The 27,930-nt window shown below is 40.0% G+C and overlaps 2 protein-coding genes across 2 annotated transcripts in view; both read left to right on the top strand.

The window, feature by feature from the left end:
• Positions 1–27,930, top strand: part of LOC130921299 (uncharacterized) — a 209,289-nt gene that overhangs the window by 100,235 nt on the left and 81,124 nt on the right. The gene's annotated exons all lie outside the window — the stretch shown is intronic.
• Positions 1,962–26,924, top strand: pank4 (pantothenate kinase 4 (inactive)). The gene is made up of 19 exons (XM_057845007.1): positions 1,962–2,104; positions 2,451–2,533; positions 7,113–7,318; positions 7,387–7,570; positions 7,667–7,759; positions 9,909–10,062; positions 10,126–10,307; positions 10,378–10,459; positions 13,174–13,274; positions 13,495–13,650; positions 16,611–16,723; positions 16,795–16,882; positions 16,963–17,114; positions 20,899–20,954; positions 21,039–21,088; positions 21,171–21,275; positions 21,417–21,517; positions 21,593–21,661; positions 24,856–26,924. Exons 1-19 carry the CDS (start codon positions 1,975–1,977, stop codon positions 25,088–25,090), a joined length of 2,340 nt encoding a protein of 779 aa, XP_057700990.1. The 5' UTR covers positions 1,962–1,974; the 3' UTR covers positions 25,091–26,924.

Here is a 27,930-nt window from a genome sequence, read left to right on the forward strand (position 1 = left end):
TTTGTGTTGGGGCGATATTATGGGTAGGACATTTGCGTCTCAATCATTTAATCCCCAAAAAAGTTGCTTCAATATATATTTTCGATCAAAGATGAAAAAAAATTATTATTTTTTTTAATTTATATGCAAAGCAAATGACTGTCTAAGTTGCTAGTCACGTGATCTGTTCGAAAAATAATTTTGACCCATTATAAAAATATATTTTTTTGTTCATTTAATTCATTTTTGTTGCAGTTTTATTGCTTTACAACTTATAATATATATGTATATATACTTTCCCTATATATATATATATACAGTGGTACCTCTACATACGATCACTTCGACACACGATCTTTTCGACATCCGACGTAAAATTTGAGCCGCCATTTGTTTCTACATCCGACGAGTTGCTCGAAATACGACGACATGACAGCACTGCAAACGAACGCACGGTGGATTTTCTTGTGTGAGAAATCAACACAGTTTTCAAAAAAAGTTGATACAGTTGGAGAAACAAGGAAAAAAGTGATGCTTACCTTTGAAATGAAGACGCAAGTTATAGAAAAATATGAGCTTGGGGTGCGCGTCCCTGAACTGGCTCAACAATACAGCTCCATGGTCCTCTTCCGACCACCGTTCGCCACTATTTATAAGTTAAGGTGACAATTATTATTGTGGTAACATTGCCAAGGAAATCGCCAGCTTCGTCACGTTTTTATCATTTATTTAAGAACTTATCCAACACAAAACGCCCATTGTCTTAAGCAGTTGACCGCTCTCAAGAAAACGAAAGTATTATCTCTACCGCACCGACCTATCTCACTGAGACGTCACCTTCGCGGTGCGTTCAGGGACAGTAAAAAGTGTCCGCCATATTAGAATCCGATTCGTTACATTATTTACAGGAATAATTATTAATTATTCTTCTTCTTATTATATTATTCTGAATTATTTATTTATAACTTATTTGTTTTTCTATGTTTAATCGCCATTTGTAACAGTGCCAGCAGTATTTATTAAGAATTTAGTGTATGTTTTTAGGCTTTGGAACGAATTAATGGAATTATAATGTATTCCTATGGGAAAATCCTGCTCGACATACGACCATTTCGACTTACAAACAAGGTCCTGGAACGAATTAAATTCGTATGTAGAGGTACCACTGTATATATATATATATATATATATACATACATATATATACATACATACAGTATATATATATATGGAAAGTCAATTACATGCAATGACACTTTTCGGCCACCAGGGGGGCTGGCATCCCCCTTAAAATCCGCTGATGATTTTGGGTCATTTACAGGTCACTTCCCATTGATTTTGGGTTACTGAAAAGTAAGCGATTTAAGAATGTCCCCAAATGAAAGGAAGTGACTGAAAATCAACAGGACGTAACCTGTAAATTAACTTAGATGACACAAAAGACTAACTGTGAATGCTCTTGTTTCAGTACATTTGACGACGCTAGACGTCCAGTCCAGTAAAAATGAATTCGATGTCTACCGCTGTCAATGGCAGCCAGTGACCTAGCGTGGACAGTTATATAATGGAAGATTTTGCTAGCAACCTGTTGACAACGTTTTTATTTTAAATTAAATATGTTTTTAAAAACAAAAGCATGCACCAAATTGAGTATATACACATTTACTTAATTCTTTATAGAAAGAATGGGCATTTGTTTAGCTAGCCATTTGTTTAGCTAGCTAGCCATAGCTTTTTATAACAAGCTTTCAACTTGAGTAATGTATTTTGATAAATTATTAACTTAAAACGTTAATCAGTTTCTAATAACTTTATTGACACCAATATTATTTAATATTAATAACACTTTGGTTGACATTTTTACGTATTTATAATACCATCGTAAAAACTGTGTGAACGGAGTTTCAACCTGGACTCCGCCCACCAACCCGTAAGTCCTCGCTGATTGGCCCAGCGGACGCACTTCCTTCTGGCAACGTCATGACGTGGTCGACTATGGCGGAATGTAGCCAAGTTGACAGCAACGACGCGAGCCGTCACCATACGATGGATAAAAGCATCACTCTCCCTCCAGACGAAATATTCCGGAACTTGGAGAACGCCAAGCGCTTCGCCATAGACATAGGTACACACAAATATGCAAGTTTGCCTCTACCTCAACGCAATTCGGCTAAAAAAAGAATCAAAATAACAAATGATGTTGCGTTCATGGACCGAGGGCACAAGTGAAAGTCAGTGTGACAACAGGCTACTTTAGGCAAAAACATATTGTCAAATGTCATTCAAGTGCGTTCTTTTGTTTTACAAACACGTCGAATTTGTCTAAACAATCTCGACACAAGCGCGGAAGTTAGCTGTTGACGCTTGCATTGTTTTGTTTATGTTGCAGCTTCTTGTTTATGTTGCAGCTTCACGGATTTTTTTCCTCAGCTAATTACGCCAATCTCCGCTATTTACTCTTTTTCATGCAGGTGGATCTCTCACCAAACTCGCGTATTACTCCACAGTTCAGCACAAAGTGGCCAAAGTCCGCTCCTTCGAGCACTCCGCTAAGGTAATTATTAATATTATTTACATCAGGCAACGTTAATAAGGCTTCTTGCCTAAATCCTCGTTGGCGTGGATTCAGCAAGGTGTGGTGAAGTGATTGCAAAAAATTATGTTTTGTATTGTGACAAATCGTTATTCAGTAACATAGTATCTTAACTCATATTTTAACGTCTTAATGGAAAAATATATCTTTTTGCAAACACATTTATATTTCAATGACTAAGGCTGAATGTTTTTGAGCAGTTCTGATTGTTTTAGGAGGAAAGCAGTAAAGCAGGATTATGCATAAATCTTAATTTGGCAAAAATATGACAAGGGTAATCACGCTGTTATGCTAATGAAATCATAGACTTCATAATATATTGACAGGATACGGGGCGCGGGGCCCTATCTCAGTCAAAGCTGACCGAATGGAAGCACAGACAAAGAGCGTTTTGCGTTGAAAATTCTTGTAAATAAATGCTTAAATTGCTGAATTCTTTATAGATATGGACGTGAAACAGTTTTGATTCTTGGTTAAAAGCAAACAAAACTCGCAGTTGGTATGTCGAATGTGGTGCTAGTCTATAAAGTGCATGTGACACGAAAAAGCATGTTTATTTCATAATACACCCGGTATTTTATGCTCATTAATGATATGGACCGCTTGGATGTGTGTGGAAGCGATCGCTATATTTATTTAGTTTTTTGAATCCCGCGCCATGAAAATGAGTGACTTCCGGCTTCGGTCTTGCATTGAGGAGGAGGGCGCTGTAACGTGTACGGTAGAAGACGTCCTCTTCACTAAACAGCGTACTGTTGTGTATGAGGACGAAGGATTCAGCTGATTTTGCGGATTAATACGTTTATTTTTCATATCACGCCAGCCAAACGGCTGCAGAAAAAACATTCTGTATGAGGGAGAGGCGTATGCACCTTTTTGGAGTTTGAAAAGGTTCCCATTCACTGTGGATATTGGCCAAAACAAGCCCGATGACTACTGTGGGACCATTGGACCTATGAGGAAGTGAGTAAACATCTTGTTTAGTATTATGTTAAATATTAATACAGCTATTACAAAGTGAACACTACAAACTTTCTTTAAATAAAGGACTACTTACGTTTGATCATTGATAGGCATGTAAAAAGCTCTCCCCATGCACATTAGCAGCACGTTAGCTGCACAACAACTGCAGCCACCTAGCCTGGTACACCAGACTCAACGCTGTTCCAGCTATTGAGTCTGGCCACCATTCCCACGGAAACAATTTCCAGGGCGGAGCAAGCCACAGCAAACAGACAGCGGAGTGGACCAATCAGCGACGGGCAGACGTGACGTTAGTAAAATGGCGACGGCAGGACGAGGGACTTACGCACGGAAGTAAACATACAAAGAGAGCGGAGTTTATTCGACATGGCTAGCGCGAGACAGACTGTTGTCAATGACTCGTGTCGATGTGTTTTTGGTCATTTAAAACTGATTTCACCGTGGATTGGAACATATTCTCGGCTCTGCCGTTCACCATCCGTGTTGTTGAAGAGACGACTTTCGACGCGCAAGAGTGACGTTGCTCGTGAAGAACACGTCACACAAATAAACGAATCTGATTTGTCGATTGATTTTGTATCTGCTCGAAAAGGCCGTTAATGGGATGGTTCCCAGACTATTTCTCTCAATGTTGGAAAAATACAGGGAGAATAGTCTGGCAGAGCCAGGCTAGCAGCCACCCTCCTCCGGGGAACGAACTGTAAATTGCTCTCCGCCGGGCGGTTTGCCGATCCGCAAAGACAATCGACAGCCGGGTCGTCATGTCAAATAATCCAGGCTAGTTATGTGTGATTTTCCGCTTCGAAGACTTTGAAACATCATTCTGTTCGGGTTAGCATGTCGGCTAGCTGTCACTCCTTCTGGTTTGTTTACATTCTCCGAAGCCGGGGAAGGGAAATGACATATGTCCGGTTTCGGTGTCATAAAATATCGTTCGGGAGGTGCGACAGTAAAGGTGAAGTCGACAGTTTTGACCATTATGGAGTAATTTTGCCATGTCGTCTTGAATAATTGGATTTTTATTATTTCATATTCCATTTAGCACAAGACTGTTATTTGTCATGACCATGCCATCTATTTAGCAATTGGGGAAAATACTGGGATAAAAAGAATATCCTGTAAAGATATTGAAGTAAAGAGACAGAAACAATGACATTTTGCCACTCTGTTCGTCGCGTTTTCCTCTTTGTGAATAGTTCCCCCTAGGGCTGCAGCTATCGAATATTTTAGTAATCGAGTAATCGACTGAGAATTCTATCGATTAATCGAGTAATCGGATAAAACAAATATATTTTTAGGTGAAGAGAAATTATAGATATACATGAGAAAACAAGACATTTTATCATTTTCAGTCAATCAATGTCTTTATTTTTGATGTGTATTGTTGAAAACGGCCAACAATTGCATCTCAGATGTAACTAGGATTAAAAAAAAAAGACTAATTCACTATATATATATATATATATATATATATATATATATATATATATATATATATATATACACATACACACACCTAAAAATGCCTTTACGCTTGATAACACACTTCGCTTAAAAGTTACGATTTTTCCCCACGTTTTTCAATTGAATTTTTATTTGTGTCCAGCCATTTTTAAGTTCTAGTAAAGTTTTAAGTTAGTCTAAACTGTAAGTCCTGATAGGATTTTGAATTTTTGTTCAAAATAAATGTATGATACAGGCTGTATTGGAGCACATTAGGGACTAGTGCTAATTGGTGTTTTATCCAGCAATGACTACTGAGCTAAAATTGATAGTTAGCATTATTGAGTTTTTATTTGACACCCTCATCACTCCACAACGCTATGTTATGTTAAAGCCTGTATGTAAGACACGTTAGCCACGCATCGAAAGTGGTCTTAATTAATAGAAACCTAGCCCTCCGCAGGGCTAACGTTACTTGAGCTAGTAGTGACAGTAACGTTAATCTTATATATTAGCGCTTAGCGCTCTTTGTTAGCGCTTAGCGCTCTACTGCTTTAAGATGGCGGCTGTTTGCTAACGCTGCCCAGACGCGGCCTAGTCTGTCATTGTGCATCTAGTTCAACATACATGTGATCTCTATGAGACTCACCAGAGCTAACTGCAACTAACGTAGCATGTGCAGGCTAGTATTTTGCAACGTCGGAGTCGTTTGTAGCGGCTGTCTGCTGCAGTAAGTTTTTTTTTTTTGCTTCTTCCTCTACGCACGTGACATCAGCGCGTTGTCCCGCATTAAAAGTAGTCCGAGCAAAACGTGATGCTTAGAGCTGTCAAAATAAACGAATACTCGAGGTGAATAAAATTACTCGGATCAGTTTTTAAACTCGAGTTACTCGAGTTGCTCGAGTATTCGTTTCAGCTCTAGTTCCCCCTCGACGGGCTGACTGGTCCTTCTCAAGCCATTTATATAGCTATTGGGGAAAAATACTTGGATAAAAAGAATATCCTGTAAAAATATTGGAGTAGAGAGACTGAAACAATGACATTTTGCGGCTCTCTTCGTCGCGTTTTCCTCATTCTGAACAATTCCCCCTCAATGGGCTGAATAGTAAAACCGATGAGCCCAGTCTACGGCTGACGTCATCCACCTGTTGGGGACGCTAAAGCCCTATAATGGTAGGCGTGGCTAATCGGCAGATTAAAAGACTAATTTCTCGTCATCTGCGCTTTGCTAAATTGTTGTATATAGTCGAATCGTCTCAAAATATGATTCTAATTCACATAATTATGCCATTTAAGACTTTTTTTCTCGTGTCGTATGCTCTTTAAGCCACTGTGGCGCCACCTTAACACCACAAAGAGCTTTTTACGTTATATATTCTTGTAACTAAATGCTTAAATCCCTGAATTCTTTATAGATACCAACGTAAAACAGTCTAGATTCTTGGTTAAAAGAAAAAAAACGGGCAGTTAACATTTAATTTACGTAATTATAATAAAAAAAACAAATTTTTGCACATATTTAACTATATCTTTTCATGGGACAACACTGACAAAATGACTCTTTGACACAATGAAAAGTACCCCTGGCAACAAAAGTGAGTACACCCCTTTGAAAAAACATACATCCCTAAATGTCCAAATTGAGCACTGTTTGTCATTTTCCCTCCAAAATGTCATGTGACTCGTTACAGGAGTGCTGTCAGTATTGCTGCAGAGATTGAAGAGGTGGAAAAGGTTTAAAGGTTTTCATATTTTAATGAGGATAGCATGCAAACAATGACAGAAGGGGGAAAAATAAGTAAGTGAACCCTCTGCCTAAGGAGCCTTAAAGAACAATTGAAACCAATTTTTACCAAGCATTTTAAAGTCAGGTGTGTGCCCAATCACTGATGAGTGGTTTAAAGCTGCCCTGCCCACTATAAATCACACACCGGGGTAAGAAATGTCTTGATGAGAAGCATTGTATGATGTGCATCATGGCTCGGTCAAAAGAGACAGCAAATCTCAAGTTGCATATTTAGGGTTAAGAGGTACTGATTAATAATAATATAGATGTACAGCAAAAGTAATTATTTACCGTGTATTTCTATTATTTTCTCGTTTTGCCTGCCAGGAAGCAGCCGACAAACTTTACGAGATCTCAGTTCAAGAGGAGGTGACAGCACGCCTGCATTTCATCAAGTTTGAGAATGCCTACATCGAAACTTGCTTGGACTTCATCAAAGACCACCTGGTCAACACCGACACCAAAGTCATCAAGGCCACGGGCGGCGGGGCACATAAATTCAAAGAGCTGCTCGAGAAGAAACTGAGACTCAAGTGAGTGAATTGATAAGGGTTTGTTTGTTTTTAAATGGATGAAAATCAGCATTTGTTTGTGCATCGAGAGTGGACAAGGAGGACGAGATGACATGTCTGATCAAGGGCTGCAACTTTGTGCTGAGGAACATCCCCCACGAGGCCTTCGTGTACGCCAAGCACGCCGATTCAGAGTTCCGCTTCCAGACCACCCAGCCCGATATTTTTCCCTACCTGCTCGTCAACATCGGATCCGGGGTGTCCATCGTCAAGGTAGGAACACATTTCAAAATAGAAAAGTGCTTTGAGTTGAGAACATATTCAATTTCTAAGTCAAGCTGTTTCTACACTATCTTATCTGGCTGACAGGTGGAATCGGAAGACAAATTCGAGCGCATCGGAGGAAGCTCCATAGGTGGCGGGACGTTCTGGGGTCTTGGGGCCTTACTCACCAAAACAAAGGTAAGAAAAAGAAAACTAATCTGTACACGTAACACTCTACCTTTTGGTCACCAATGTGTCCAGAAAGTGTCCAATTACTCCTTTATCCTGTTATTTATGTGCTGAGATGTGTTTTTCCCCCTCATTCACCCTCGTTTTTCCCTTTTCCACAAACTGTCAAGATTTAAGGCACTGATGATCCTAGTGTGCGAGTCTGTTTGTCTGTTCCCCTGTGTCTGCCTTCATGTTTTCCCTTTTCCACCCAACAGTCAGGGCGCTGAAGACTATAGTGTGGAGACTTCAGCTATTTTCCCCCCTCATATTTTCCCCTTTCCACCCAAAAAAAATCAGGGGTTCTGAGAACCATATAGTGAGAGTTTATTTTCCCTAATCCACGCTTTATTTTTTCTTTTCGTCCTGAAGAATCAAGGTGTTGGTGACTACAGTGTGGCAGTTTTTTTCCCTTTTCCACAAAGGCTAAAGAATCGAAGCACAGATGAGCATAGTGTGGGACTTTGTTTCTCTGTACCCTTGCGTCAACTCTCATGTTTTACCTTTTTCATCCAAAAATAAGGGCGGTGAGGACCATAGTGTGGCACTAAGCTTTTTCCCTCCACATCTACCCTCGTTTTTCCCTTTTCCACACACAGTAAAGACTTGAAGCACAGATGATCATAGTGTGGGACTTTGTTTGTCTGTTTCTCCGCATCTACCCTCTTCCACCCGACATTCAGGCGCTGAAGACCCTATTGTGGGACTTCAACTATTTTTTCCTGCCTCGTTCACCCTCATATTTTCCCTTTTCCACCAAAATAAATCAGAGGTGCTGAGAACCATAGTGTGGGAGATTATTTTTCCTCAACCACGCTTTATTTTCCCTTTTCGTCCTGAAGAATCAGCATGTTGATGACTATAGTGTGGCAGTTTGTTTTTTTCCCTTTTCCACAAACTGTAAAAGCTCCTATTAGCATAGTGTGGGAGTTTGTTTGTCTGTACCCTTGCGTCGACTCTCATGTAGGGCTGCAGCTAGCGATTATTTTAGTAGTTGATAGAGTTCGACTAATCGAGTTCGGAACATTTAATGCGTTGCAGAAAAGATTTAAGGAGATGTAAAACAAGGGCTTGCTAAGAAGTGCATTAAATTCGAATACAAAACAAAATTCCTGAGTGTTTCTTCAAACTATGCAGAATTGCACTTTCATTTAAAGATAAATGAAAATACTTGAGTTCAGCCTCAAATGGCTAGATGAGGATCTAAGTACAAAAAAAATTGGCTAACTTGCATAGTAAAAGTCCGTTAGCTTAAATGCTATGTTTTTTTAAATTTTCTTTTATTATGCTCTTAACATACCGTTCAAACACCTATTCCCACTAAAAACGGTGAAATATACCTACAGACTAAAATTACAAATGCATAAAAAAGATATTAGCGCAAACAAAAACTTAACTTATGTTGGTCTTAACAGGGAGCAGCTGGATTCAGCCATGTTAAATGAGTTATGTCATATTCACTGTTGCTACTAGAGGGCAGTGTAGCCACCCAAATTAATAAAACTAAATGCAAACACTTCCAAAACAGACCATTACAAGCCACTCTAATTAAACGAGTATTTGAAGCAGCAAAATTTGATTGAAAACTTCTTTCGAATCGATTTAAGTCGAGTTACTCGATTAATCGTTGCAGCACTACCCTCATGTTTTACCTTTTCCACCCAACAATAAGGGCACTGATGATCATAGTGTGGAAGTTTGTTTTTCTGTTCCCCTATGTCTTCTCTTATGTTTTCTCTTTTCCACCCAACAATCAGGGCGCTGAAGACCATTGTGGGACTTCAGCTATTTTTTTCCCTCATCCATCCTCAAATTTGACCTTTTACACCTAAAGAATCGATGGGTGCTAAAAACCAAAGTGTGGGGGTTTATTTTCCCCATCCGTCTTATTTTCCCTGTTCGTCCTAAAGAATGAGCGTGTTTTTTTTCCCTTTTCCACCTTTTTGTTTGAACTGTTCCACCTAAAGAATTGGGCCACTAAGGATCTTAGTGTGGCACTTTGTTTTTCCCCCTCATCCACCCTCATTTTCCCTTTTCCACCTCAGAACGCATCTCCTTACGCAACGTTTGGTTCCAACTCTAAATTTCGTACTGTTTTTCATCTCCTCTCACCCCGCAGAGGTTTGACGAGCTTCTCCAACTGGCATCCAAGGGCCAGCACACCAGCGTGGACATGCTGGTCAAGGACATTTACGGCGGATCCTACGGTTCTCTCGGCCTCACGGGCGACCTGATCGCCAGCAGCTTCGGGAAGTCCGCCACTGCCGACAAAGGTGACGATGGACAGATCGCCTTCTTGTTTCCTTAGCTGACCTGTCGCGCGTGTTGCATTTCAGAGTTCTCCAAAGAGGACATGGCCAAGAGTTTGCTGCACATGATCAGCAACGACATCGGGCAGCTGGCCTGCCTGTACGCCAAACTCCACAAGCTGTCGCGGGTCTACTTCGGGGGCTTCTTTATCAGGGGGCATCCTGTCACAATGCATACCATTACCTACAGCATCAACTTCTTCACCAAGGCAAGATATTTGGATTCATTTCAATTGTAAGTTATAACGTCAATGTACGTAACGGTATGTGTTTTTGCAGGGGGAAGTGCAGGCCTTGTTTCTGAGGCACGAAGGCTATCTGGGGGCCATTGGAGCTTTTCTCAAAGGCGCGGAGGAAGACAGTAAGAACCATTCTTAGGCTATGTCTACATTAGAACAGATAATTTTCTCCAGGGTATTTTGCCGACTATTTTTATACCTGTCTGCACTACATTTAAAGTGTGTTTAAGTCCCCCCCGCTTCTGCAAGGTACAGCTGCATTCGCGCAAACTACATGCGTAGAAAGGAGCAGCCTCATGTGTTACGTCATCGTCTGCACGATTTACCTCTGAACCAGAAACGAAATCGAAATTACTACACCTTCTAGACCAGGGGTCGGGAACTCCGTTTTGTGAGCACTGTGTTTTTTCCAAGAACGAATTTTAGTGCATCACGCGGGAGCTAAGGGACCGAGGGCACACTGAGCTTTTAAGAGGAGTAAATAAATCTTTAGAAAACAACATTGAAAGCCTGACATTGTTACTTCGGATGTTACAATCGTTGCACACTCACCACTTGGAAAATAACAAATAGAAACATTTGGTGTGGCGCTGCGTATATTTCCTTGAAGTGGAAACCTCAACTAGGAGGGTGTGTGCGTATCAGTGGCCGAGACAGGGTTCACGAGACTCGCTCTCCTGGAAGTGGTGACAGTTTTGACTGGTGAAAAATTCATGAAAGTGAAACTGTTTAATATATTTATTCAGATTTAGCATTGAAAAAACATACATATAAGACATATTTTTTCCACTTTTTTTTCCCTATAGTATAATTTAAAAAGTAACTTTTATGTATATGGCGGAAAACACTCAGGTGACTTGAAGTTCCGCTCTGAGACCCCCAATTTAGCCAACTTTCAAAATTGTCCGATATGCATGTGTGATACATCATTGGAAAGCTTGAAATCTCAATTTTCTGGGGGAAGAAAAATTTTGAGCAGGAGGGCATTTAAAAAAAAAAAAAATTTTTAAACAGCAAAACCCTATCTGGAGGTGAGAGCACGCGAGAACAGAATTACAGATGCCATGACTTTAACGAGGTATTATCGCGTACCTACTTTGTTTCAATCCAAAAACTTCATGTAGCATGTATCACTGAGTGTCAAGACACAGCTGTGAATGGCCACAACTGGATTTTTGGGGGATTTTATGGGTGAAACATGGTAATATAACAAGGGTCGCGATGCAGAAATCGCAGACATCAAGGAGTGGTCGAGATTTTCTTTGTCATATATTTACCCTTTTAAGCGCTTTTTAATTTTTTTTTTTGTTTGGATCAATCATTTATGATCTAACATATCGGAGAAAATGCGACAGTAACAAAAAAAATACAATTAAGCGATAGTTATGAGGTAGATATCCGTGACTTTTTTACAGACGCAATTTTTTTCATTGTGACATATTTTGTTTAAAAATTTGAAATATATGAGTGAATAATTTTTTAAAGTCTTTTTTTTTTTTTTTAAACGAAATATGAGACATCAATGAATGATTCTAAGCTAAAAACGACAGACATTTTGAATAATAAATATAATCAATTACCTTTATTTTATGGCTGGGTTGAAACAAAAGCGGCTGCACAACGTCTGTAAACGGGTTTTCAGGGTAAAACGGACAAATTAAGTTCGGGGCTTAATGTGCCATGAATCTTCTATGACTGCATATAGACATATTGTTCTATCAAACACAACAGTTGTTTTAGCTTAAAATACAGCAGTTTCTTTTAAAGAGCAGTGCAAGAGCAGAAACTGCTTTTTCAGTCTTGTCTGTGTTTTCCGGCATATATATAATGTATATTTTAATAAATGGGTTTCAAGCACTTCAAATGTAATATTTATGATAAGTTTTAAACATGTTACTGTCCCACTAAATTATTTTTTAAACAAGAATACAGTACAAAAACGCTTGTCTTTATTAATGCTTCATTGAGTGAGTCCCCTCAAATTCGCTCAAGCTGCTCACTTACATAAAATGAAATGCCACAGCAACTGTTTAACAAGTTAAACGATGATTGACGCATGCGGCGCTTTGAAGTTTTAGCTTCCTATCATCTCTGGCAAGATCAAACCTTAACGTCTGTCAATCATCATTAACTTTAATAAGCAACTCCAGTGCACTGGCTGACAAAGAAAACCAGCAGTAGGGAGAATGACACTACATGATCAGATCGGGACAGCTCATCAGTATTTACTTTTTAAATTTAAAAAAATGTATATATATATTTGCAATGACTCAGGGCTGACTGAGGGCATCGCGTTTGAAGTGCAAAGTAGCGTGGGATCACTGTATATGGAGTTTGTCACTTTTTTACTTGCGACTGCCTAAAGCATAACTGCACCTCGTCAGTGGCGCACATGCTTGTAAGAGCACGAATGTAAAACAACGAGTGTTTGACCCATTAAATCAGCACCAGAAACCTAAAAATAGCAAACATGATCGTTTACTGTTTGTAGCAAGTCTTAAGTGGGTTAGAAAAGTGTTTTTTTCCCGAGAGGAACTAGGCGGTGAAACTGTGCTGCTGCCGCTGTGGACATGCGCAGTCACGTATTCACTCCAGAGTATTTGACTCGAACGATCTCTATTGAAGGGAAGAAAAATGGCTTTTTGGGGTATTCTCAGTTAAAATGACCGGGCTCTGTGTACTCATCAGGGCATTGGTGGAGCATTAAATAGTAGAAAAGTAGAGCATTTTAAATGAACACAAAAAATTCTGTAAAGTACCTTTAATAATAATGATGATACATTGCATGTTTGTGCTTATATGTATCATAAAATACTGCATTTTAAAAAAAATCCAGATCCAAACCAGTACAGCTGGGGTGAGAATTACGCAGGAAGCTCAGGCTTGATGAGCATCTCTCCAGAAATGAACCCCATGCAACGCGCACGAAGCGGAACGGTGAGCCCGCCGACATATGAAATAACCATCGTCAGCTCCCTTTGCTTTTCCATTGAGTTTACTCTTTGATTGACTTTATCATGAAATCACATCTGTCCTCATCCTCGTCTTTTCATGCCCTCTTCACCCTCCACACCTTCAGTTTCCCGTAAGTAGTTAACTAAGCCGACTGTAGACTTATTTGCTTGTGCTCTAATGTTCGACTCTTGTTTAACTTCAGTTCGACATGCTAGAAATGGATCGCCTGGAGCGGCAGCTAGTCAATCTTCATCTGCTCCAGGACCCTTCTTCGTACATCCCCGACACGGTGGACCTCACCGAGGACGCTCCGGCCCGGGAATATTGGCTGGACTGTTTCGAGGAGGCTCTGGATGGCGTAAGTCATCACATTTGTAAATTATGCATGGGTTAAAGTTCTCCGCCGTCATGATGGAAATCATTACTTGTAACCTTCTCACTGTCTTGACTATATTTTCTGTTCTAGGCATGTGCCGGTTACCGGTTTCAAGGTTTACCGTGATATGAAAACGTCACGGTTTCAAAACCACTAAAATTTTTCGTCATACCGTAGTACGATATTCGCTATTATACATTTCCCAAAAATGCAGCCAGAAGTGTCTTGGAGCGGCAGCGCTCACCCCTCCTTCAGTGACGCTATTCTGCTATACAGCCAGTGAACCAAAAAAGAAACACTCCAAAAACAAGGCATACTTTTCTTGAATTTATGTAACGACTCAAATCATGGTAACTGAAATAAACAAAACGAATTCATTTAAAACGTTGTCCAATCGTATTTTTACACGTATGAGTAGCTTCTTAGCACAAACACAGCAGAATCTGAGGAAGTCATATCCATGAACACCATGAAAAAGTTCGCCAAAAACAAAACACATATTTTCCTTTCAAATTCAACATACAAACTAACTAAAAACTTACAAAGATGAATGTTAGCCTAGTGTTAGCTGCTAGAGCAACTTCGTTGAGGTTATAAATCTCACGGCCACTGAGAAACAAGCTTGAATGAAGGAAAAGGGATAACAACAAAGATCGCTAATTACGACAGATGATCTTGCTCTAAGCACGAATGCACGTTCGCTGTTAAAGGAGAGGTCTCACTCCCAATGTTTTTTAGATGAAACATTTACACAACAATTTACATTTTAACTAACTTATACATTTTTAATTTAATAACTTATGAATTCTTTGTCTTTTTAACACAAAGGCAGGACATGTAGACTAGAGTTGACAAAGTGGCTGAAAATGGCGAAACTTCACTTGAGCTTTTTGCCTCCTCAAAAAAAAGTCGTACAGTAGATATAGTTTAATTTTGTTTAGAAGTGTTTTTACTTTTTTATAGCAATTATTTTTGTTCTTGCTCTAATCTTGAGCAACCTGAGCTGTGGCTGTGGGTAGTTCTATTGATTTTAATTCTATTTTAAATATTTGTTTTTTTTTTGCTTATTTTTTTAACATTATATTCATGTTCCGAATTGCAAATATGTTCTGAAAAATTAAAAAAAAATCCCAGAAAAAAGTTTTTGTTTAACCCATAAATCTCAAAATAACACATTTTGGAGCTACAATTGCAATCACGTGACACCGTGAAACTGTGGTATTTTTCCCTCATGGTTATCGTAACGTCAAAATCTTAAACCGGCACATGCCTATTCTGTTCCAAAAAGAAATCTGTCCTTTCATGGAAAACACAAACTTTTCTGGGTGACGCCAAACTTAAAAATGTGTCAGGAAATAAAACGAGTATTCTATTCAACAGTCACAACGACAGAAACCTCCCACCTCATCGGGGATTAAACCATTTGCAGTCAGGAATCACTCGAGTTAGCTTCAAAGTTTAACGTTTAACGGGTCGGCAGCTGCGAGGCTCCACACAACTGTGTATCGTTGCGAGGCATCTCCCAATTGCCGAGTTCCCGTGTTGCCTTTTTATTAGGGCTATCAAAATTATCGCGTTAACGGGCGTTAATTAATTTTTAAAATTAATCACGTTAAAATATTTGACGCAATTAACGCACTCCCCCGCTCAGACAGATTTAAATGACAGTACAGTGAACTGCTTGTTAACTCTGTTTTATGGAGTTTTGCCGCCCTCTGCTGGCGCTTGGGTGCGACTGATTTTATAGGCTTCAGCACCCGTGAGCATTGTGTCAGTAATTATTGACATCAATAATGGCGGGCTACTAGTTTATTTTTTGATTGAAAATTTTACAAATTTTATTAAAACGAAAACATTAAGAGGGGTTTTATTATAAAATTTCTGTAACTTGTACTAACATTTTTCTTTCAAGAACTACAAGTCTTTCTATCCATGGATCGCTTTAACAGAATGTTAATAATGTTAATGCCATCTTGTTGATTTATTGTTATAATAAACAAATAGTCCTTATGTACTGTATTTTGAATGTATATATCCATCTTGTGTCTTATCTTTCCATTCCAACAATAATTTACAGAAAAATATGGCATATTTTATAGATGGTTTGAACTGAGATTAATTAATTTTTAAGCTGTAATTAACTCGATTAAAAATTTTAATCGTTTGACAGCCCTACTTTTTATATTTAGTAGCAATAGTCAAAACATGTCATAACAGTGGGTGCGTGGTGCGCGATAATTGGTTAGTTCAGAATAGCAACAATTTGGGAAGTGAGTCAGCTCTAACTGCTTCTCCTTATTTGGTGTTGTTTCTCAAAACTGGATGCTTACTATGAAACAGAAGTGAAACTTATTACAGCCCAATCTGGGGATTTTCCACAGAAAAATATCCTGAGTTATGACCTTGGAAACTAGCTCTGGCTGGTACAAGAGGGAGTCATATCTTGGTAAGGCAGTAGACAGGCGTCATTGTGGAAGTTCAAAGGAATATGTGACGCACGCGCAAACATGAATGTAGTCTCACATGCAAGCATATAGTTTCACAGCAGGTAATAATTGTGTTTTATAAGCATGATTAAAATATTTCTCAGAATGTTAGTGTATATTAAAAGGTTTATTGTGCTCAAAACAAATACATAGCACTACGCGTGGCTAGCTTTGCCTGTCAATAAAAGACCCAGATGAACTCTAGATGCACAGCGGGTGTCATCACGTGCATGATGTTGTATGTCACAGTCCTCTGCAGGGTTTTAGCCTCTAATTTCTCCTAATTAATCAAGCTCTATTATTATAAACCAACAAGGTCAAGCTATCTAATTAGAACCAGTGTGTACGTGCAGTTTGCCCATGATCACTTCGCAGTTTTTATTTTGTCCTTGGCCTTTGAAATAACAAAAATACTGGGCTATGGTTGGCTGATTTTTTTTTTTGTTACGATCGCAGGTGGTGAAGCGGGCAGTAGCCAGTCAGCCCGACATTGCCGAATCGGTGGAGCGGGCCGAGAAATTTCGTCACAAATACAGACACAAGCTTCAGACGTTGCGACATCAACCTTTGTAAGACACTACATTACCGCTACGTTTCACTGTCGGGTAATGCTAACGTAGCACCATGTCTTATCTCCTAGCGCTTACGGATCTCTCACAGTCAGAAGTCTTCTAGACACAAGAGAGCACTGTTTAAACGAGTTCAACTTCCCCGACCCGTATTCCAAGGTTTGACTTCAATCCGACAGCCGCAAACATTTGCTCGTCCATTTTTCATGTACACATTTGCTCCTCGCGGGTGCTTTCAGATCAAACAGAGGGAGAACGACGGGGCGCTCAAGTACTACCAGAAGGTGGTGATGTGCTTGGAGGCGCTCGACTGGGAGGAAAAACAATTTGCGTTGGTCCGGGGCGTCCTGGCAGGGAATGTCTTCGATTGGGGAGCTAAGGCGGTGTCGGAGTGAGTGGTTTCAAAATTTTACCTTTTACACAGGTGGTTTTTTCAACTCTTTATTTTTGTTGATTTAACTATTGGAATATTTTATAATAATTTAAATATTTATGAAATTAAAATAACTGTACTGAAACGACTTATTTGTGAAATTGCATGCATTTTATTGCCCATCTTTTACTGTTATTTCGTAATTGAAACGGATAATATTAATTAATATGATCACGTGTTTCATTTTGATTATCAACGACGACATACAGTTGTTGAACTAGACTGTATCTTAATCTATTAAGTGGTGTTCACCCTATTTGTTTTTTTTCCTCCAGCAATTTTATTTGAATTTATTCTAGGTTTTTAATTGTTTAAATACGGCAGTATTTACTTTTACGTTTGAAAACATAAACATTTGGCAGCCATTTTAGTTTTCGTTTTAGCCTTTTGGACGAAATTACTTATTAGTCGTAGTCATATTTTAGTCATTTCAAAATGTGTTCGTCTTCGTCTAGTTTTAGTCGACAATTGTCAAAATGTTTTCGTCAATAAACTTCAAAAGTTTTAGTCAATGAAAACATAAATAAATAAAAGGATTCCAACAATTTCGAATGAACATGACAGACGAGCACCTAACTGTAGATTCTACAAGGACCAGATCACCATTTTCATGATAATACACACTGAACAGGAAAACCGCACATTATTTGCAAATTATTTTAACTCACCTGGACGCCACAAACTGTTTGTAAAACGTTTTCCAAGAGTTTAAGAAGACAGTCACTGTGCTAAATGCTAATGCTAACATGAACGCTAATGCTAACGCTACAAGTTAGTTCAGTGTGTGATGATCACTCAGCACAGACCTTTAAAGGCTAAAGCAACATGGCATACACTGCCTTGCAAACGTATTCGGCCCCCTTGAACCTTGCAACCTTTCGCCACATTTCAGGCTTCAAACATAAAGATATAAAATTTTATTTTTTTGTCAAGAATCAACAACAAGTGGGACACAATTGTGAAGTGGAACAAAATTTATTGGATAATTTAAACTTTTTTAACAAATAAAAAACTGAAAAGTGGGGCGTGCAATGTTATTCGGCCCCCTTGCGTTAATACTTTGTAGCGCCACCTTTTGCTCCAATTACAGCTGGAAGTCGCTTAGGGTATGTTTCTATCAGTTTTGCACATCTGACATTCTTGCCCATTCTTCCTTGCAAAACAGCTCGAGCTCAGTGAGGTTGGATGGAGAGTGTTTGTGAACAGCAGTCTTCAGCTCTTTCCACAGATTCTCGATTGGATTCAGGTCTGGAGTTTGACTTGGCCATTCTAACACCTGGATACGTTTATTTTTGAACCATTCCATTGTAGATTTGGCTCTATGTTTTGGGATCATTGTCCTGTTGGAAGATAAATCTCCGTCCCAGTCTCAGGTCTTGTGCAGATACCAACAGGTTTTCTTCCAGAATGTTCCTGTATTTGGCTGCATCCATCTTCCCGTCAATTTTAACCATCTTCCCTGTCCCTGCTGAAGAAAAGCAGGCCCAAACCATGATGCTGCCACCACCATGTTTGACAGTGGGGATGGTGTGTTCAGGGTGATGAGCTGTGTTGCTTTTACGCCAAACATATCGTTTTGCATTGTTGCCAAAAAGTTCAATTTTGGTTTCATCTGACCAGAGCACCTTCTTCCACATGTTTGGTGTGTCTCCCAGGTGGCTTGTGGCAAACTTGAAACGAGACTTTTTATGGATATCTTTGAGAAATGGCTTTCTTCTTGCCACTCTTCCATAAAGGCCAGATTTGGGCAGTGTACGACTGATTGTTGTCCTATGGACAGACTCTCCCACCTCAGCTGTAGATCTCTGCAGTTCATCCAGAGTGATCATGGGCCTCTTGGCTGCATCTCTGATCAGTTTTCTCCTTGTTTGAGAAGAAAGTATGGAAGGACGGCCGGGTCTTGGTAGATTTGCAGTGGTCTGATGCTCCTTCCATTTCAATATGATGGCTTGCATAGTGCTCCTTGAGATGTTTAAAGCTTGGGAAATCTTTTTGTATCCAAATCCGGCTTTAAACTTCTCCACAACAGTATCTTGGACCTGCCTGGTGTGTTCCTTGGTTTTCATAATGAGCTCTGCACTTTAAACAGAACCCTGAGACTATCACAGAGCAGGTGCATTTATACGGAGACTTGATTACACACAGGTGGATTCTATTTATCATCATCGGTCATTTAGGACAACATTGGATCATTCAGAGATCCTCACTGAACTTCTGGAGTGAGTTTGCTGCACTGAAAGTAAAGGGGCCGAATAATATTGCACGCCCCACTTTTCAGTTTTTTATTTGTTAAAAAAGTTTAAATTATCCAATAAATGTTGTTCCACTTCACGATTGGGTCCCACTTGTTGTTGATTCTTGACAAAAAAACTAAATTTCATATCTTTATGTTTGAAGCCTGAAATGTGGCGAAAGGTTGCAAGATTCAAGGGGGCCGAATACTTTTGCAAGGCACTGTATCTAGCCAAGATAAGAAAGCAAAACTTACCAAGCAGCACTTGACACATATGTTTCACAAAAGGAGCCTGGAATTTGTGTGGGGCCGGGGGAAGGCGCAGCACGCAACATGAGTGACACGACCAAACAATTCAAAATGTGTGCTAACTACACATAAAATAAGAGAATATCGCACATTGTGAATTTATGATAGAAACTATGGCGAATTTTAATCTCCTTCTCGTGTTGTTAGATGACAACTGGCATCCATGTCGTTATGTTATAGTCTCCCAAGATACGTTTTCAGCGTGTCATCGTCATGAAACAAATTATCGTCATCGTTGTCGAAAAAAACACTGGCCTTCATTAAACCTTAATTTAAAAAAAAAAACAAGACATATATTATTATATCACTTTGAATTATGATAACGGTTTAACGACAAATTGACTCATTGGCTGGCATTGACGGCGATAGACGTACAATCCATTTGAACTGGAAGGGCTCCAAGTTCAGATGGATTGAACGTCTATAAGGCTAGGTTCATACTGCAGGTCTTAATGCACAAATCCGATTTTTTCATGTTTTTCCGACTTCAGTGAGGCATTAACTTGACGGTCTGAACGGGACAAGTCGCATAGAAGTGGACCATTTCAAATCCGATCTGGGTCACTTTCGTATGTGGTTTAAATCCCATCTGGGACACATTTTTACAGAATGTAGCGGCGGTCTGAACTGTGAAGTATCCCAAATCGGAATTCATGCAGCAATTACATCAGCAAAAAGCTAGAGAGGCACGCAAGATGGCAGCGATGTAGATGTTCATTAGCGTTGGCGCCTAGCTTTTACTCTGCAGGAGGCTGGCTTGACAACAGTCATAAAACATTACATTAAGAAAAGGATAAACCTGATAATGCTCGGTTTTTTACTCTAGGTCAAATGAGCAATGTTTCAGTATTGCTTACATGACCGAGTCGGGGGAAACACGCACACACAAAAGGCTTATATTTGTGCATCATGCATGCACAGTGCGTAGTTATTTGTTTTGATGCTTCTGAGCATGCGTGTCCGTTTGCCTAGCGCGTGTTGGACTGCGAATTAGTGTGCATGCGCAATACTTGAACGAGCTCAAAGGACAAAGACAGTCTGAACGGGCACACCAAAAAAACCAGATATGACAAAAAATCAGATTGTGCATTAAGACCTGCAGTATGAACCTAGCCTGAGTGACAAATTTCGATTAAATTCTCTAAACGGTAAATTAAGTTTTAATGTTATTTGACTTCTCCTATGCTTCCTGTCTTGCAGTGTCCTGGAATCAGACCCAGAGTTTGGCTTTCAGGAAGCAAAAATGCAGCTAGAAGGTAATAATTTGCTTGATAAAAAAACGTCAAAAGCTCAAACGCAGCATCAAACTTTAGATTTCTTTTCCCCCTTTCTTCCATCAGAGCGGCCGTGGCTGGTGGATTCCTACGACCAGTGGCTCCAAAGACTGAAGGTCAATTGTTTGTTTTAATCCTTCTTCACTGTTTTTCTGCTTTGTGTGCTTGAATGCAATCCGTCCAAATTGTGTCTTACAGGGGCGTCCTCACAAGTGTGCCTTGTTTTTCGTAGATAATAGCGGCGTAGACATCATTCTAGGGGTGATGCCTTTAGTCAGGGAGCTTCTGTCGAGGGGAACGGAGGTAAGATCAAGACGAGTCGGTCCTCCCGTACGTCTCGCGGACAAAAGTTGATGGCCGTCACTCATTTAAATAGAAGACAACAACCCGAGACTGCACTTTTCTCACTATAATGAAATAACTCTCATCTTTTCCTGGGCTCAGGTGGTGCTGGCCAGCAACTCTGGTCCGGCTCTAAACGACGTCACAAACGGCGAGCTGCAGATTCTAACGGAGAGGATCGCCGCTATGGATCCGGTCATTCAGTGAGCACCGAACGGACAAAGATTAGCCACATTAGGTGGCTTGATTTTCGATTGTCAGCTTGTGATGTTATGCAGGGCGGGGCTCAAGGACGACAGGCTGACCTTGATTCAGAGCGGTTCCAGTTCTCCCTGCTTGGATCTGAGGTAGGTCGGGTTGATGATAATGACAGAATTTGACTTTTCAATAAGCGTGGGAGTCCCCCAATCCACCCTCGTTTTCCCATTTCAACCTAAGGAATCGGCGTGCTGAGAGAAAAGTGTGGTTGTTAAAATTATTTCCTCCCATTTTTTTCTCTTCTTCACTTGAGGAATCTGGCCGCTTAGAGCATAGTTTGGGACATTTTTTCCCCCTCGTTTAGCCTCTTATTGTCCCTTTTCCAACCCTTTGGAATCAGGAAGCTGAGAAGCATGTTGTTGTGTTTTTTCCTTTTTCCACCTAAAGAATTGGGATGCTAAGGTGCAAGTTTGGGAGTTTGTTTTTCTCTCCTTGGCCCTCTTTGTTTTCCCCTTTCTATCTAAGAAATTGGTGAACAGAGGTGGGAGTGTGGAAGTCATTCACCCTCATTTTCCCTTTTCCACCTACGGAACTGGGTCAGGTAATGCAAAGAATTGGGGCATAGTTTGGGAGATATTTTTCTTCTCCCTCGTCCACCCCTCATTTTCCCCTTTCCACCTAAGTAATTAGTGACATGAGAAGCATGTTGTGTGTATGTGCGTGTGTGTGTTTTCCCCTTGTCCACCTAACAATTTGGGATGTTAAGGTGCATAGTTTGGGAGTTTTTTTCTCCCCTTGGTCATCTTTGTTTTCCCTTTTCCATTTGGCGAATCGGTGAGCTAAGGAACATAGTGGGGAGGTCTCACCATACTCTCCCTTTACCACATAAGGAACCATGTCGGGTCATGTAAAGAATTGGGGCATTGTATTTTTTTCTCCTTCCTCCACCCTCTTTTTTTTCCCCTTTCCCACCTGAGTAATTGGTGAGCTGAAAAGCATGTTGTGTGTGTGTGTTTTTCCGCTTATCCACCTAAAGAATTGGGATGTTAAGGTGCATATTTTTGTTTGTTTGAGTTTTTTTTTCTCTCTTTGGCGATATTTGTTTTCCCTTTTCCACCTAACAAATCGTTGAGCTAAGAAGCATAGTGTGGGAGCCCCCCCCCCCCCCTCATTTTCCCTTTTCCACCTAAGGTACTTGGTCAAGTCATACAGTGCCCTCCATAATTATTGGCACCCCTGGTTAAGATGTGTTTTTTAGCTTCTATTCTTTTTTTTTATTCAAATAATATGGGAGCTTAATGGGAAAAAAAGAGAAAAATCCAACCTTCAATACAAGTGCATTTATTCAGTGGGGAAAAAAATCCTGCGTAAAGAAATTATTATTTGACATCAAATAATGTGTGTCACAATTATTAGCGCGCCTGGTGTTAATACTTTGTGCAACCCCCTTTTGCCAACAAAACAAGGTCTGGGGACTGAGATGGCCATGGGAGGAGCTTGATTTTGTGTCTGGTGAACCATTTCTGTGTAGATTTGGCCATATGTTTAAGGTCATTGTCTTGCTGAAAGACCCAGTGATGACCCATCTTCAGCTTTCGGGCAGAGGGCAACAGATTTTGATTTAAATTGTCCTGGTGTTTCAAAGCATTCATGATGCCATGCACCCTAACAAGGTTCCCAGGGCCTTTGGAAGTGAAACAGCCCCACAGCATCACTGACCCACCCCCATACTTAACAGTGGGTATGAGGTGCTTTTCAGCATGCACATCTTTCGTGGCAGTTGAAGCCCAGGCTTCAACTGGGACTTTGTGCTTTGGTCAGATGAGACCAAGATTGAGCTTTTTGGAACCAAACACTCTAAGTGGGTCTGGCGTGCCTTGAAAGATGCGCGTGCTGAAAAGCACCTCATACCCACTTTGTTGCCAAAAAGCTCAATCTTTGTCTCATCTGACCAAAGCACACGGTCCCAGTTGAAGCAGTTGAAGAGCTTTTTTAAGCCTGGGACCGTGTGCTTTGGTCAGATGAGACCAAGATTGAGCTTTTTGGAACCAAACACTCTGAGTCTGGCGTGCCGCGAAAGATGCGCATGCTCACAGCACCTCATACCCACTGTGAAGTATGGGGGTGGGTCAGTGATGCTGTGGGGCTGTTTCGCTTCCAAAGGCCCTGGGAACCTTGTTAGGGTGCATGGCATCATGAATGCTTTGAAATACCAGTACATTTTAAATCAAAATCTGTTGCCCTCTGCTCGAAAGCTGAAGATGGGTCGTCACTGGGTCTTTCAGCAAGACAATGACCCTAAACATATAGCCAAATCTACACAGAAATGCTTCACCAGACACAAAATCAAGCTCCTCCCATGGCCATCTCAGTCCCCAGACCTTGTTTTGTTGGCAAAAGGGGGTTGCACAAAGTATTAACACCAGGCGCGCTAATAATTGTGACACACATTATTTGATGTCAAATAATAATTTCTTTACGCAGGATTTTTTTCCCCACTGAATAAATGCACTTGTATTGAAGGTTGTATTTTTCTCTTTTTTTTCCATTAAGCTCCCATATTATTTGAATAAAAAAAAAGAATAGAAGCTAAAAAACACATCTTAACCAGGGGTGCCAATAATTATGGAGGGCACTGTATAAAGAATTTGGGCATAGTTTGGAAGATATTTTTTTCCCTCCGTCTTCCATCCCCTTATTTTCCCTTTTGCAACCTAATTAATTGGTGAGCTGAGAAGCATGTTGTGTGTGTGTGTGTTTTTCCGCTTGTCCACCTAAATAATTGGGATGTTAAGGTGCATAGTTTGGGATTTTTTTTCTCCCTTTGGCGATCTTTGTTTTCCCTTTTCCACTTAACAAATCGGTAAGCTAAGGAGCATAGTGTGGGAGGTCCCCCCGCCCCCTAATTTTCCCTTTTCCACATCAGGAACCACGTCAGATTTTTTTCCCCCTCCCTCATTCACCCTCTTATTTTCCCTCTTCCACCTAAGTGATTGGTGAGTTTGGGAGCATAGTGTGGGAGTTTTTTTTCCCCTCCTTGTCCACCTAATGGTGATGATTTACGTAATAATAATCATTACGGAGCATAGTTTGGGATTTTTTTTCTTTCCTCTTTGGCCATTTTTGTTTTCCCTTTTCCTCCTAATGAACCGGGGCACGATTAATTCACAGTGTATATGTTGATTAGAGCAACTATTCTATGTTTTTAATTTATCATCTTTGGTGCTTTTTGGAAAAAAGTACAAATATTTCACAAATATTTTAGGTCATTATGAAATGACTTTGTGAAATTTGTAATTTTACTTTGTAAAATGCTCTACTCTTTCATGGCGTGCGCCTCCAGCCGCTTGGACAAAGTTCTGGCTATGGTCGTGCGCGAGCGTCACACGGACCTGGTGATCATCGAGGGAATGGGGCGAGCCATCCACACCAACTACTACGCCACGCTCAGCTGCGAGAGCCTCAAGATGGCCGTCATCAAGAACTCCTGGCTTGCCGATCGACTTGGTGGCAAACTTTTCAGCGTGGTTTTCAAGTATGAGGTGCCACCCGTGGTTCCCCACGCCTACTCCGTGTAAGCGCCGGGAGGATTTTATGGGACTGAACCTAATGAATGTATGGCGAATGAGTGAATGTTTTACAGGTGTTGAGAAGTATTACATTCTTTTTAAAAATGTGTCATTGATTATTTTGCTTTATTTACTGTATTCAGACTGGATTTACACTGCAGGTCCGAGTGCACCGACAATATTTCGGTACCATTAACGAAGATAGACGTGCAATCGTTTTAAGCATTCAAAAGGGATTGGACGTCTATCTTCATCAATGGCAGTGAATGAATTAGGAAAATGTGTCATATTGACGTTTACGGGTATCTAGGGCTTATGAAAACGTTGTACTTTCACTCCGATATAATATTAGTGTGTTTATACATAACAATTTTCACTTACCATAGATCACTATCTGTTATCATATTCAAGTGTCTACTGAGTGGACAGTCTAAAATACGGAATCGATTAATCGACCAAGTAATTAAAAGAATAATCGGATGAATGTCACTTTTTTCAATTACCTTCACAGTTTAACTTGAAGTTGTTTTAGGCATGTTGTAAGTAACAATGAAGACAAAATCGAATTTCGAAGCACACTCACTTGTATGACAATTTACAGATTGAATGGGAGATTGTGTTGAGATTAAGCCGTTATGTGAATGAGTTTATGTGTGTGGTTTCTTTATAAAAAGAAATGTACTATCAACTTTACTATCGGACAATCAGCCAAGCGCTAATATGCTTCTCCACAATACAAACAGATGCTTAGGACACTGATTAGCATAATCGCTTATTAGCTTAGCGCTCGGTGATAAGTACAGTAGTAACGTTTCATCAACAACGAATACAAACAATGGAATTGGCTTCATTAATCACCTCTGACAGAGGCACACTGGCAACCCAACCCGAGTGTAGCAGTGAACTCTCTCTCTCTTGTTCTAATCAGTGGCACGCGCACGCAGCCCCACTTTACACACAAACAAGGACCCAAACAGGAATGCTCATCGCTGCCGGCAAAAATTGATGAGCAAATTCATTGGGAACTAATTTATTAAACAATTTAATCGATTAGGTGTTGCAGCCTCATTAAGAAGCTAGTTTGGGTTGTAAGATGTCCGAAAATTGCCAAAAATGTGAGTTGTTGTTTTCCAAAGTAAAAGCAGATTTTTTTTCATGTGTTACTTTGACTTATTACAAATATGAAGACATCTGATCATATTTACCGTATTGGCCAGAATATAAGACGGTGTTTTTTGCATTGAAATAAGACTGAAAAAGTGGGGGTCGTCTTATATTCGCAGTCTAGACGTTATACCCATTCATGACGTTAGATGGCTCCAGATATCATTGAAGCGATGTTCTGTCATGAGAGATCTCGGCTACTCTCAAGGTTAACCAGTTTGCATTATTTTATTGCAATGTTTTTCCTTATTCAGATTTTTTTCAAGACTACAGTTACACTTCACTTTGATGGTTAATGCAGTTATTGCAATTTTGTTGTTTGGATAGGTTTATTTACATTAAAAAAAACAGAAGCCATTCATTTACGAATGTGATTGCACTTTAGTTTACATATTTACATGTTCAGATAATAAGATTTGAATGAGGCAAAATAACATGCTTTTTCTCTCAAATATGTTGTTATAATCATTTGTTTCAGATGTACTGCAATTATTTTCTGTATAAAAATTAATTTGGTGTTCAAAAAGTCTTTTTTTCAAACTTGAGTCTTGAAAAAGGGGGTCGTCTTATAATCAGGGCCGTCTTATATTCGGGCCAATATGGTACAACTAAGAAGTTAAACTGTATATAGAGTGCCTTGCAAAAGTATTCGGCCCTCTTGAATCTTGCAACCTTTCGCCACATTTCAGGCTTCAAACATAAAGATATGAAATTTAATTTTTTTGTCAAGAATCAACAACAAGTGGGACACAATCGTGAAGTGGAACAACATTTATTGGATAATTTAAACTTTTTTAACAAATAAAAAACTGAAAAGTGGGGCGTGCAACATTATTCGGCCCCTTTACTTTCAGTGCAGCAAACTCACTCCAGAAGTTCAGTGAGGATCTCTGAATGATCCAATGTTGTCCTAAATGACCGATGATGATAAATAGAATCCACCTGTGTGTAATCAAGTCTCCGTATAAATGCACCTGCTCTGTGATAGTCTCAGGGTTCTGTTTAAAGTGCAGAGAGCATTATGAAAACCAAGGAACACACCAGGCAGGTCCGAGATATTGTTGTGGAGAAGTTTAAAGCCGGATTTGGATACAAAAAGATTTCCCAAGCTTTAAACATCTCAAGGAGCACTGTGCAAGCCATCATATTGAAATGGAAGGAGCATCAGACCACTGCAAATCTACCAAGACCCGGCCGTCCTTCCAAACTTTCTTCTCAAACAAGGAGAAAACTGATCAGAGATGCAGCCAAGAGGCCCATGATCACTCTGGATGAACTGCAGAGATCTACAGCAGAGGTGGGAGAGTCTGTCCATAGGACAACAATCAGTCGTACACTGCACAAATCTGGCCTTTATGGAAGAGTGGCAAGAAGAAAGCCATTTCTCAAAGATATCCATAAAAAGTCTTGTTTAAAGTTTGCCACAAGCCACCTGGGAGACACACCAAACATGTGGAAGAAGGTGCTCTGGTCAGATGAAACCAAAATTGAACTTTTTGGCCACAATGCAAAACGATATGTTTGGCGTAAAAGCAACACAGCTCATCACCCTGAACACACCATCCCCACTGTCAAACATGGTGGTGGCATCATGGTTTGGGCCTGCTTTTCTTCAGCAGGGACAGGGAAGATGGTTAAAATTGACGGGAAGATGGATGCAGCCAAATACAGGAACATTCTGGAAG

This window comes from Corythoichthys intestinalis, chromosome 9 (genome assembly GCF_030265065.1).
Source record: "Corythoichthys intestinalis isolate RoL2023-P3 chromosome 9, ASM3026506v1, whole genome shotgun sequence".
NCBI lineage: Eukaryota > Metazoa > Chordata > Actinopteri > Syngnathiformes > Syngnathidae > Corythoichthys > Corythoichthys intestinalis.